The sequence below is a fragment of the Moschus berezovskii genome, chromosome X (assembly GCF_049115385.1).
Source record: "Moschus berezovskii isolate FMDL1 chromosome X, NW_MosBer_1.0, whole genome shotgun sequence".
In the NCBI taxonomy this organism is placed as follows: Eukaryota; Metazoa; Chordata; class Mammalia; order Artiodactyla; family Moschidae; genus Moschus; species Moschus berezovskii.
Genome location: NC_142488.1, coordinates 39807886 through 39820867, shown reverse-complemented (window position 1 = coordinate 39820867; position 12982 = coordinate 39807886). Strand labels below are relative to the sequence as shown.

Below are 12982 nucleotides of genomic sequence, written 5' to 3'. Positions count from 1 at the left end.
CACACCTTATTCTCACCTGTCCTCTCCTGGAGATAGAGATCATGTTTCATGTGCATCTCATCTGTTTCTCCACAATGAACACCGATCCACCTTAACCCCTTCAGCCCCACACTGTTGCACTCCACAGAGTCTTTTCCCATCTGTTTTCTCATTAGAATCTTGCCACTGCCCTCTGAAGTTGTAGACCATGCAGGTTCTGCGTCATGTCACTGTCCCCATTTCATTTGCCATAAGGAAGGCATTTGTAGAGGTTAGCAGTCAGCCAGCAATAGTAGTGACAGAGGTTGGACTGGCACCAAGTTTTCAGACTCCAGATCCTAAGGGATTTTTTTCATCACTGACACTTACAAATGCCATGTTCTCTAAAACAATAGCAGAAACAGACAAAAAAAAAATCAAACTTTCTTTGACCCTGCTATTCCTTTCCTACTACCAGGATCACGTCTAAACCCAGCCTGGCATCGTGGAAGGACTGACTTTGGAGTTAGGCCAGGGCTCAAACCCAATCCCTTGTAATCACTATGTGATCCTGAACAAGTTCCAAAGTTTCCGTTTCCTCATCTGTAAAATACTTATCTCGCAGGCTTGTTGGGACATTAAATGACAACAATTATATTGAGTACTTAGACCAGTGAGAGAGGTGATCAGTCTAAATTTGTTATATCATCATTGTCTGCGTCCTGAGTTTGAATCTGATCTCTCCACAGAATTTGATCTTACTCAGAACATTTATGGCCTTTTCCTGGTTGAATCTTTCTCACAGCCTTTTCTCAGCCTTCTCTTAAGTTTTGTTCTTGTTTAGTTGGTAATTCGTGTCTGACTCTTTGCAACACCATGGACTGTAGTCTGCCAGGCTCCTCTGTCCATGGGATTTCCCAGGCAAGAATATTGAAGTAGGTTGCCATTTCCTTCTTAAGGGGATCTTCCCAACCTATGGATCAAACCCACATCTGCAGCCTTGGCAGGCGGCACCAGGAAAGCTCCCTTCTCTTACTACTTATGCCTTAATTCCTCCATTTTCTTGACTTTCTTGATATTGTACTATTGATTCTTCCTTTTCTGGTGGGTTCTCTTTTGTCTTCTTTACTGACTTCTTTTCCTTATTTATACCTTCTGTGAATCCTCTAAGGTTCCTTCTGTGACCATTGCTCTTGTTGCTAAGACTAAGTTGAGTTAACAAATCAGAGAGGAGATAATGTTATCTCTCTGCTTTGTGCAGTATATCCTTAACCTTGGTTCTTTTACCTGTCTCCCTTCTACTTCCAAATATAAAAATGTCACATTGGATTTTATTCATCTCCAAGCAGGTGAAACTCCAGCACTGTTAACACAGGAAGGCTTTAATTATCTTGTTCCATGTAGACATGACTAGTGACACTTACGCCCAAACTATTTTTGTGTGATGGTGATGATCATGACGATGAGGATATTAACACTTTTATTTTTCAAATAGTATTATGTAACTTACACAGTAGTCTTTCCTACATTATCTGAATTTGTTTTTCAAAATAACACTGTGAAGATAGTGTCTTGAATTATTCAACACATTTTATAGATGATGTAAAATAAGTTCTAACTTTGATGTTGAGAATAGTACCTTTTCTGTTTACCTTTACTGTTTTGTTTTGTTGCCTTCTATTCCATGTAACTTCCCTGATGTGTGTCTATAAATGCTAGATTTTAGACTAAGTAATAAACATCATATCCTTGGGCAGTTTAGGGGAACCTCAGAAAAAGAAGTAAAATTCAAGACAGCAAATTGAGTTGTTTATTAGCTGATCAAGAAAGACTTATACATTTTGAAACCTGTTTACAAGAGTTTGGGTTAAGTATTTAGTTGTGTTATTTATATTTCTTAATAATAGCTAACTTGTATATTGATTTAAGCTGGCAAAAATATTAAAAAAATATATTGTCAAAGATGTCAAAGGATTAAAAAGTTAAGCTTTATTTGAACGGGGGATTTCATCTCTATAGTTAGAGAAGTCTTCATGTTACCATAGATCCCATCCATTCATTCATCATTCAGTCGAATTGTCTTTTGAATTCTACCTAACAAGGTGTTCTGTGTTTGTTTTTCAGATCTAAAGCGGGAAGCCAGTATCTGTCATATGCTGAAACATCCCCACATTGTAGAATTATTGGAGACATATAGCTCAGATGGAATGCTTTACATGGTTTTTGAATTGTGAGTGTGCATTTTATTTTCTGCTTTAGGCAATGTTCATCTTAGATAATGTTGACACTTTTAAAATTTCAAAATAGTTGTGAGCACATCTGTTCAGAATGACCTGAAGTAATAAGAATAAAAGGAACCTCTCACTGTGAGGTTCACAGTGGCTAAGGGCATGTTTGGTTACCCTCACATTTTTAGCATACTTTAGAGAAGTGGAAAACGGAGGAGATAGAGTTCAGAAGAATAGGAGGTCCCAAAAGGTACAATTCTGACTACAGGAGTCTTAGTGAAAAGGATTGGGTTGAGTAGAGGTCTCCATGTTGCAAGCCTCTCTATGGTGGTGAAGTTGCTCAGTCATGTCCAGCTCTTTGCGACCTCATGGACTGTAACCCACCAGGCTCCTCTGTCCATGGGATTCTCCAGGCATTAGAATCCTGGACTGGGTTGCCATTTCCTTCTCCAGGGGATCTTCCCAACCCAGGGTTTGAACCCAGTTCTCCTGCATTGCAAGCAGATTCTTTACCAGCTGAGCCATGAGGGAAGCCCTGAGCAAGCCTCTCTAAGCAACTAAAAACAGGTACTAACAGATTTCCTCTTTTAAGGCAATCACCATATTGGCAAGGAATATTCTGTAGATAACAGTAAGTCTTGATTTGAGGAAGCCATTCAACATGTTTCTCACAAAAATTTTGTCGGTAAGATGGAGAAATGTGGCCTAAGGGTAGTACAATTGGGTAGTTTCATAGCTGATTGTATGATTGTGTCCAAAGAGACTGTATCAAGTCTTATGGAGTGGCATACTATTCAAAATTTTAATCAGTGACTTTGATTAGGGTCTCTCACAAAGTGGTAATCCAGGCATTTTCCAGGGCCAAAGTCATTTTAAGGCTCTGTTGGGGATGGATCTGCTTCCAAGCTCACTCACATGGTTGTTGGAAGCACACTCTCAGACAGAGGGCCTGAGTTTCTCATGAGCTGTTGACCCAAGGCCTCCCTAGGTTCCTCGTCACTGGGTTTCTCCCTGGAGCGGCTCCATGGCAGCTGGCTTCATCAGGGTCAGTCAGCAAGCAAGACCACAAAAGTAGGAAGCAGACAGAAGTCAGTCTTGTAACCTGCTCTCTGAAATCACACACCATCACTTCTGCCATATTCTATTAATTAGAAATAACTAACTAGATCCAGTCCACACCCAACAGGAGAGGATTACACCAGGTTGTGAAGACCTGGAGGTGATCACTGGAAGCTTTGTCAGAAGCTGCCCTCTCCAGGGGGCTAGCTAATAAAGTGAATATCTAGACCAAATTTTAAACTATTTTACAAGGTCGTAGCAAAGGAGCTAAAATAAAGAATGTGAAATTTAAGACCAATTAATATAAACTCATTCATTCACATATATAAGTGCAAGATCACTGTGAATTTAGGTGTAACTGCTTATGTGAAAAAGATGTCAGCAGTTTAGTTAGTTGTTGCAACAGCTTTAAAAGCCCTGGATGGAACCTTCGAGTACATTAAGTAGAAGTGTGTGGTGTGCAGAACCAAGCCCCAACCCCAGCTTGTTATATCATTATATTGCCCATTCTCCCTAGAGTGTTCCTAATAAGCAAGACACTGGCATGCTTCCAGAATGGGATCACCTGAGTGGGAAAGAGCCTAGAAATTCCATCATAGTGACACAACCTGCAAAGTTTTTGTTGGCAAACCTGCTAAAGATGTTTGAAAACTATGTGCTTCCAGACATAGCTTTCAGTTGATTAAAAACTTTTATTGTGAGGATGCAATTTTTAGTCATTTGCATGTTTTTAAAAATGCGTTCTCTTCAAAACTCTAGCACTATACCTTTAGCTCATTCAATGTATGGAAAATGTCTGCTCTGTGACCTAAATGGCAGAGCTAGCCATCATCGTCAAACTCATCAGCCAAATCAGGCTCACTTTCTCTCAGAAAAACAAATCAGACTTCATTTTTCAAATAAAATTAAAGTGTTGATAGACATCACTGTGACAGTCATCTTACTATTGATGTCTAATTCTAAACTAGATAAGGCTTTGCCACGAATATATTGCCTGGATGAAATCAGGTGGCTCTTCCTGTCCTTTCCAAAGCAGTTTTGCTCTCACAGATCACAAGCTTTGCACTCCCCAATTGTCTCTTTGAAGTTAGACAGGTCTTTCAGCCCGGGTAAATGGTTGGTCTTTGAGATGGGTTCTTCTGAGTGGAGATACAAAAGGAAAATCAGCAGACCACAGGCTTGTTTTCAGACAGACCCAATCGTGGCAAATGTAGCTATGGCTTAAATGCCTTAAAAATATCCTGATATGTGTGTCTCCTGAAAAGGCTTTGAGTACTCCCAGAAATACCTAAGTCCCACTTTGAGGACCACTTGACCTGGAAGAGCTATTGAAAAGACTAGGAAAATTTAGTTACCCAGGAATCTATTCATTTTTCTTTTACTGCTAAAAGAGTCCCCAGATCATAAGCCCATAGTGGATCATAATGAATGTCTTTAATGCTTTGAAAGATCATCAAGTGTAAGAGGATTCTGTGTTTATTCAGTGTAGGGTGAGGAATTCTAACTAGAAACAACAGGTGGCAGGTAGATTCCACCCTAAGCAAGGAAGCCCTCTTTGATGATTAGACTAATTCCGTGAATGAAGCGGCTATTTCACTGAGTCTGCCATCCCTCACTAGAAATGCTTAAGCTAAACCTGGATCCATCCAGGTGTCCTGAAGAAAAGGTTTTAATTTTGGACTACAGAGGGGCTTTAACATCCCTTCCAGTTTTAACATATTATAATTCTTTTTTATTTTATTCTTTATTCAAGAAATTTGTTTCTGTCCATACTTTTTTATTCACTAAGAAAACCAGACGACAGATTTTGCCATATACTATAAAGTAGCAAGCACAGAAAGCAAAATTGTAAAATTCACCTAAATTTCACATTTACTGTCTGTTTCAAAGGGGTCTAAGCGACAGTATGGTAGAGAGAAGATGGTCCTTGGTGTCATAAAACGTTAGTATCCCACCTCCATCATTTTTCCTAATTCTGTGACTTTGACCAAGTCTTTTCACTTTAAAATCTTCATAAGATTATGAAAACTAGATGAGAGATCAATTTTCATTCACCTTATAAGACAGTGACTTGCTCTACAATGATAATGTGTTGTTTCCAGTGGATTTAACAGGTTAGTTTTAGTTTCACAATGTTGAATTATATGGGATTTTCTATAGCTAAATTTTGTATGATTCAGTTGTGATTAGATGGCTGTATATTAAGAACAAGACCTCACTGAAGTTACATAGTTAGCAACCACATAATCTCACTGTTAACCCAAATAACTAGAGCATAGCTTCCTAGTTTTTAACCTTTCATTTTGGAAATTTTCAGATAGAAAGGAAATAATATAAGGAACCCCTGTGTGCCTGTCACTGAGCTTCAGTAATTATCACTATTTTGCCATTCTTACTCTGTCTATCCTTTACTTTTGTGTTTTTTTTCTTGGCAATTTCTAAATATCATTTCACCTATAAATACTCTGTATTTATAGATAAGGACTCTATATGTGTGTGTCTGTGTATGTATAAAATACTATTATCATATCTAGCAGAATCAACAACTCCTTAGTATCATGTCATATTCAGTTAATGTTGCTTTCCTTAATCGAACATGAATTTTTAAAGGATCTGTTTCCCAATTTAGAATTGTTCTTTTAGCCCTAGGGATCTGGAAGTAGATGATAAATTCACAGTTAAAATAACTTAGTTAGGGCTAGAAACAAAATAGAAATATAAAGTTGTTCTTTTGTATCATTCTTTTTTTATAAATTCACCTCAACAGTCATCTTTGCCCTGTTTTTTGCGTTCCCTTTGATCCCCTCAGTTTAAAACAAATGAACAAATCCAAACCATTCATTACCATAAGATTTAATCCTGTGGATCAAAGAGCAAAGCATAAGTTTGTGCGTGCCTCCACCTACTGGCTAGATAAGAGATTGCTCACATAGCTGCTGCTGCTGCTGCTAAGTCACTTCAGTCTTGTCCGACTCTGTGCGACCCCATAGCTACTATGTGTTATAGACAGGGCTACACTAGAATTTTTCTGGCAATAGATCTGATGACCCTTAGTATTCAGGGTCTCTTTGCTCAGGTTATGGGTTATCTAGATCCTTTCCAGTTTTCTGACATGACACTGATACAGAGTAGACAAAGAGAAAGCAAATGAAATAAGGTCAGTTGACTTTGCTATTTGTTGGCTACTTGGAAATAGCTCTGATAATTTTGATGGAGAAAAGGCTAGACCAAGCAAATATATTTGGGTTACTGGTGACTTTCTGAGTATGGTATCCATATCTTTCTTTGCTACAGACTATCTATAAGCAGCTCTCCCCTTTTTTCCCCTAAACTGAAGTCACAACATTACATGGCTCAGTCTTGTTGCTTATCAAGTTAGCAAATTCTTAGAACTAGTTGATATAAATGATTTATTTATAAGCCTGAAGCATACTCAAATAGACAGAACCAGAATTTTACTGCTGGAAAAGATTAGAACAGTAGATTTCAAACTTCAGTATTGGAAAATCCTGAGTAGAGCTTATTAAACCAAGATGTGCCAGGCCCCACCCCCTAGATATTCAGTGTCAACAAATGTGGGTCCTGAAGCGAGAGGTCAAGAGATGATTGACTTTTAAAGTAAGAGTAATGCTAATCAGAGACCATGTTGTCATTATCCCCAACATACACAGTAGTTTGTTAGAAATCTGCATGTGTTTACACTATATCCATGGGTTCCAGATTACAGTTGAGTTAGAACTTGCCTGTGAAGTGAAGTCTCTCAGTTGTGTCCGACTCTGCGACCCCATGGACTGTAGCCCACCAGGCTTCTCTGTCCATGGGATTCTCCAGGCAAGAATCTTGGAGTGGGTTGCCATTTTCTTCTCTAGGGGATCTTCCCGACCCAGGGATCGAACCCGGGTTTCCCGCATTGCAGGCAGGCACTTTAACCTCTGAGCCACCAGGGAAGCCTTGTTTTCAGCAAATAAGCATTTTAAAACATAGGTTCAATTTTGAAGACAGGGCTGTGTCATGTCACCCCACCCACCTCAAAATTAAATGTATATGTATGGCTGAGTCCCTTCGCTGTTCACCTGAAACTATCACAACATTGTTAATCTGTTACACCCCAATATAAAATAAAAAGTTAAAAATGAGTAAATAAATATTGTCCCTTTCCAAAAAAAAATTAAATGTTTATTTCTAAGTCACACATCAGGGCTTATGTTTAGTGGCATCTGATACTTGAGTTAAGCTGTAAATCCTAAGTTGGCTGGCCAAGAAATTTTAATTACCTTATTATAGAATGATTACATATACCACAGGGAGACATACAGTAATTAAAAACGGATTTAAAACACATCTGACATGGAGACAATAGTTTGTATCTTTTAAAATAATATTAACAGTTTGTATTTTTGAAGCTCACAAAGGAGGTAGACTAAAAGTCCTTTTATTTAATTTTATTGTTAAAATTTTATTTTTAGTCTGGCATTTATGCTCAGAGAAGGGAATGTTTGTGGAAGTCATTTATACTGATAGAGTAGAACTGATTACTACTTACCAGCAAATTTGCCACTTAAGAGAAAACATACGTGTTTCATATCAGGCAAGAAAAATCTGGATGTAACATTTTAATTTATATGAAAATTTGTACATATTTTTATAGCTAGTTTTATCTATCTTGATTTTTTGGTTTTATGTGTAATGATAGAAATTGCTCTTCATTCATTGAGCACATATTTATTGAATGTCTCTTTAAGTGCTGGGTAATAGGAAATGGTTGGGAGATAGTTTGGTCCTAGTAAACATTAGAAACTTGATACTTCAATAACCTAAGATACATGAAAGGACCTAGCTGGCTGACTCTGTGTATATGTGTTTGCTAAGGCACTTCAGTCGTGTCCGACTCTTTGCGACCCCTTGAACTGTAACCCTCTTGTCTCCTCTGTCCATGGGATTCTTCAGGCAACAGTATTGGAGTGGGTTGCCATTTCCTTCTCCAGGGAATCTTCCCAACCCAGGGATCAAACCCAGTCTCCTGTACTGCAGGCAGATTCTTTACTATCTGAGCCACCAGGGAAGCCCAGGCAACTGTGTAGGTCTTTGGTAAATGCTAGTTAGAAGAAGAAGAAAATGTCTGTGTCATAAACGTTTTAAAATTAAACATTTCTCTCTCTTTTTATAATGTAGTGCTTCTTCATTTTTTTTATTTTTAAAACTTTTTATTTTTTTTTCTGTGATATGCTTTTATTGATGTGATTTCTGCAGGGTCAGGACTATGGCAGGGATAAAAAATAAATTTTTTATTTTGTATTGAGGTATAGCCAATTAGCAAACAATGTTGTGATAGTTTCAGGTGGACAGCAAAGGGACTCAGTCATACTTATACATGTATCCATTCTCCCCCAAACCCCCATCCCATCCAGGATGTACATAACATTTGGAACTCTGTGTGTGTTAGTTGCTCAGTCATCTCCAATTCTTTACCACCCCCTGGACTGTCGCCCACCAGGCTTCTCTGTCCATGGGATTTCCCAGACAATAATACTGGAGAGGGTAGCCATTTCCTTCTCCAGAGGATCTTCCCAACCCAGGGATCGAACCCACGTCTCCTGCACTGCAGGCGGACTCTTTACCGTCTGAGCCACCAGGGAAGTGCTCAGTGTTAAACATTTCTGTTGACTTAGGTTTACCACTATATTAAATGTTTAGTTGTGTTTTAGTTTTAAGAACTATGTGTCAGGGATCCCCAAGACCACTCCCAAATTTGATGACCGACTAAGAAGGAAGTGGTAACCCACTCCAGTATTCTTGCCTGGAGAATTCCATGGACAGTGGAGCCTGGTAACTGTCCATGAGGTTGCAAAGAGTTGAACATGACTGAGCTACTAACAGTAAGAGGACTCCTAGAACTCAGCATATAGTCATATTCACAGCTATGATTTATTACTAGCTAGGGGCTTCCCTGGTGGCTCAGAGGTTAAAGCGTCTGCCTCCAATGCAGGAGACCCGGGTTCGATCCCTGGGTCGGGAAGATCCCCTGGAGAAGGAAATGGTAACCCACTCTAGTATTCTTGCCTGGAGAATCCCATGGATGGAGAAGCCTGGTAGGCTACAGTCCACGGGGTCACAAAGAGTCGGACACGACTGAGCAACTGAATGGAACGGAAAGGGTATAAAGCACAGTCGGCAAAAGGAGAAGGTGCATGGATTGTAGTCCAGGGGCAGTGAGGCACAAGCTTTCAAGGGTCTTCTGCCAGCCAGCAGCTGTGACAACACATGAGATGTTGTCCACCAGGGAAGCTCATTAGAGACTCAGCGCCCAGGGTTTTTGTCAGGGGTTTGTCATGTAAACACCCTCTGCCTGGTGCATAGCGAATTCAGACTCCCAGAAAGAAAGCAGGTGTTCAGGATAAATCATATTGTTTACACAAGCAATTTAGACACAGTGAGCCACTCTTTTCATTTAGGAGGGCGGAACCCATCCAAGTTCCCATATGCCAATCAAGAGCTGACCTTGGAGGTATGCCTTGCAAGCCTTTTAAGAGATAATAGTTAGACCTGCTATGTTAACTCTTTTCCACACAGTAATAGAGAACAACATAAGAAGGATTTGAGTTAATAAACTGGATCTGCAAACAAAATATAATTACCTATAAAGATAATTGCAAAGTTCGGATTGTTTTTAAAAAAAAAAACTATAAACTGTAACTATTGTATCATTTTGACATCTCTTGGGGGAAAAAATGGAGGTGTCCCAATTTCTGTATAAAACAAGTCCTAGATAGAGATGTTACAGTGTAGAATAGATGTTAAGATTTAAATACTTTAGGAAACAAACTGCATTCTGACACCTGCTATCTTAGAAATGCATTTGAAATTGTTACTCTGGTAATTTTTTTGTGTATGAAATAACTTTGAATAAATTTGTGTATATATAAAATAAGAAAGTTCAGTTACCTTTGTTTTTTAAAGGAAGTAGTTCATTTAAAATGAAAATTTATAACTTGTTTTTAGAGTAATATAATACATATCCTTTGTACAAATTTAGAGATTATGGAAAATTATAATGATAAAAATAATACCATTTGCAAAAGGTAATCACAGTGAGCATTTCAGAACATTTCCTTCTATGTATACCCATGATCACAGTTGCACTAAGTTGAGATCATTTATACATACAATTTTGTATCCTGGTTCTTTTAATAATTTTAAGCATTTTGCTGTACTAGTAAATGGGGCTTCCCAGTGGTAAAGAATCCACCTGCCAATGCAGGAGATGCAGGAGCCGCGGGTTCACTCCCTGGGTTGGGAAGATTCCCTGGAAAAGGAAATGGCAACCTACTCCAGTATTCTTGCCTGGAAAATCCCATGGACAGAGGAACCTGGTGGGCTACAGTCCATGGGGTCGCAAAGAGTCAGACATGGCTGAGCGTGCATGCCCAGTATACAATTAAATACTTTTTCAGATATAACATTTCAATGGCTACAATAAGGTGTCTGAACTGTATATGCATGTGCTATACCTAAATTTCCTCTAAAGTTGGATATTTACACTGTTTTCTGTTTTTCTGTATTAGAAGTAATGTTATAATTAATAATATTCTTGTACTTAATTACTTGCACACACCCCCAATTGCCTTATTTCCTCAAAATGAGTTTTTAGAAGTAGAATTCCTAGATATTAGAATTAGTATATGAATGCATACAAACACCTCTATCACACATAGATTTAGCCTTTTCTAATAGAATGTATTAATTTAGAAAAATGCTTACACAGCATTATACAAGCATAAAGAATCACTGTAACGTGAGGAACCATGTGGCTGCAACCCAGGGCAAGAAATTTAAAAACTGCCAGCACTTCAACAGCCCTCCAATTCCCCTTTCTGATTGCAACCCCCTACCTCTCTCACAATTAACATTAATCTAGACTTAACTTCCGTGTTTTTTCTTTCTATACCATCTAAATAGGTATTCCTGAATAGTGTAATTCAATGTCATCTACCTTTTGAAATCTTTACATAGAATCATGCAGTATACATTCTTTTTGAGTCTATGAGATTTATCCCGGTTAGTTTGATTTCTATTACTTTGTTGCTCTAGTGCTGCATAGTGTTAGTGAACAAACATTCACACTTTTATTTATTCATGTAAATGTTAATGTGTATTTGAATTGTTTCCAGATTTGGCAATGTTGAACAGTACTGTTGTAAACAATCTCGTACATGTATCCTAGTGCACCTAAGTAAACATTCATATAGGGTGTAGACCTAGGAGTAGAGTTAATAGGTTTCAGAGTTTATATTGATACAACTTCAGTTTTCCTAGATAACATCAGGCTATTTTCTAAAGTAGATGCGTAAACTGACCCTTTACCAGTGGTATATGCCTCTCTAAGGTGATCAAAGTCCTAGTGTTCCTGGCACTGCCCCATGTTTAAAATACTGTTTTTAGTCCTTATTTGTTAATTTATGCCTTCCTTTTATTTTCATGATTAATTATTACCTATGTTACACACCTTTGCTAATACTTGGCATTGTTGGAATTTTTAAATTTATTTTTAATTGAAGGATAATTGCTTTATAGTGTTTTGTTGGTTTCTACCAAACATCTACACGAACCAGGCATAGGTTTACTTATGTCCCCTCCCACTTAAACATTCCTCCACCTCCCCATTCCACCCCTCTAGGTTGTTACCGAGCCCTGGTTTGAGTTCCCTGAGTCAAACAGCAAATTCCCACTGGCTATCTATTTTACGTATAGTAATGTATGTTTCCATGTTACTCTCTGTATACATCCCAATTTTAGCCAATTGGTGTGTAGTAGAATCTGCTTGTAGTTCTTCCTGATTGTTGTTCAGTTGCCCAGTCGAGTGACTCTTTGCAACCCCATGAACTGCAACACACCAGGCTTCCCTGTCCCTCACCATCTCCCGGAGTTTACCAGAGTTCATGTCCAATGCATCAGTGATGCCATCCAGCCACCTCATCCATCCTCTGACGGCCTCTTCTCCTTCTGCCCTCAATCTTTCCCAGCATCAGGGACTTTTCCAATGAGTCAGCTGTTCGCATCCAAAATATTAATGACCAAAATACTGGAACTTCAGCTTCACACTTGATCTTAGCCAAAAGGCCGAGAAGCGATTGGAACTTCAGCTTCAGCATCAGTCCTTCCAATAAGTATTCAGGTTTGATTTACCTTAAGATTGACTGGTTTGATCTCCTTGCTGTCCAAGGGACTCTGAGGAGTCTTCTTCAGCACCACAGTTCGAAGGCATCAATTCTTGGGCACTCTGCCTTCTTTATGGTCCAGCTCTCACAACCATACATGACCACTGGTAATCTTCCTGGTTTTTCTTCCCTAATTGCCATTTAGTCACCTGTCTCTTCATTCTTGTAATGATATCTTTGATTAACAGAAGTTTGTGATTTTAATGTAGTCTAATTTATCATTTTAAAATTTTATGGCCAGTGTTTTTGTATCTTGTTTAAGAATCCCCTGAGATTATGAAGATATTCTGTTATGTTTTCCTATCCACCTGGAATTGATTTTGGGGTACACTGTAAGGTAGCGGTGTAGTTTCATTTTTTTTTCCATATGGATAGTCAAGAGTCTCAGCACAATTACTGAAAAGACTGCTCTGTAGTACCACTTTTGCCATAAATCAGGCATCTATATATGTGCGATTGTTCCAGGCTCTGTTCTGGTCTCTTGGCCTATTTGCCTGGCATTGCACTGCAAGTACAATAAGT

The 12982-nt window shown here is 38.6% G+C and overlaps 1 protein-coding gene across 8 annotated transcripts in view; it reads left to right on the top strand.

The window, feature by feature from the left end:
- Window positions 1-12982, top strand: part of CASK (calcium/calmodulin dependent serine protein kinase) — a 387791-nt gene that overhangs the window by 143450 nt on the left and 231359 nt on the right. For all 8 annotated transcript variants that reach the window (XM_055393922.2, XM_055393920.2, XM_055393918.2 and 5 more), the window contains exon 3: window positions 2083-2188. In XM_055393922.2, coding sequence (XP_055249897.1) covers window positions 2083-2188 — 106 coding nt within the window. The remainder of the gene's footprint in view (window positions 1-2082; window positions 2189-12982) is intronic.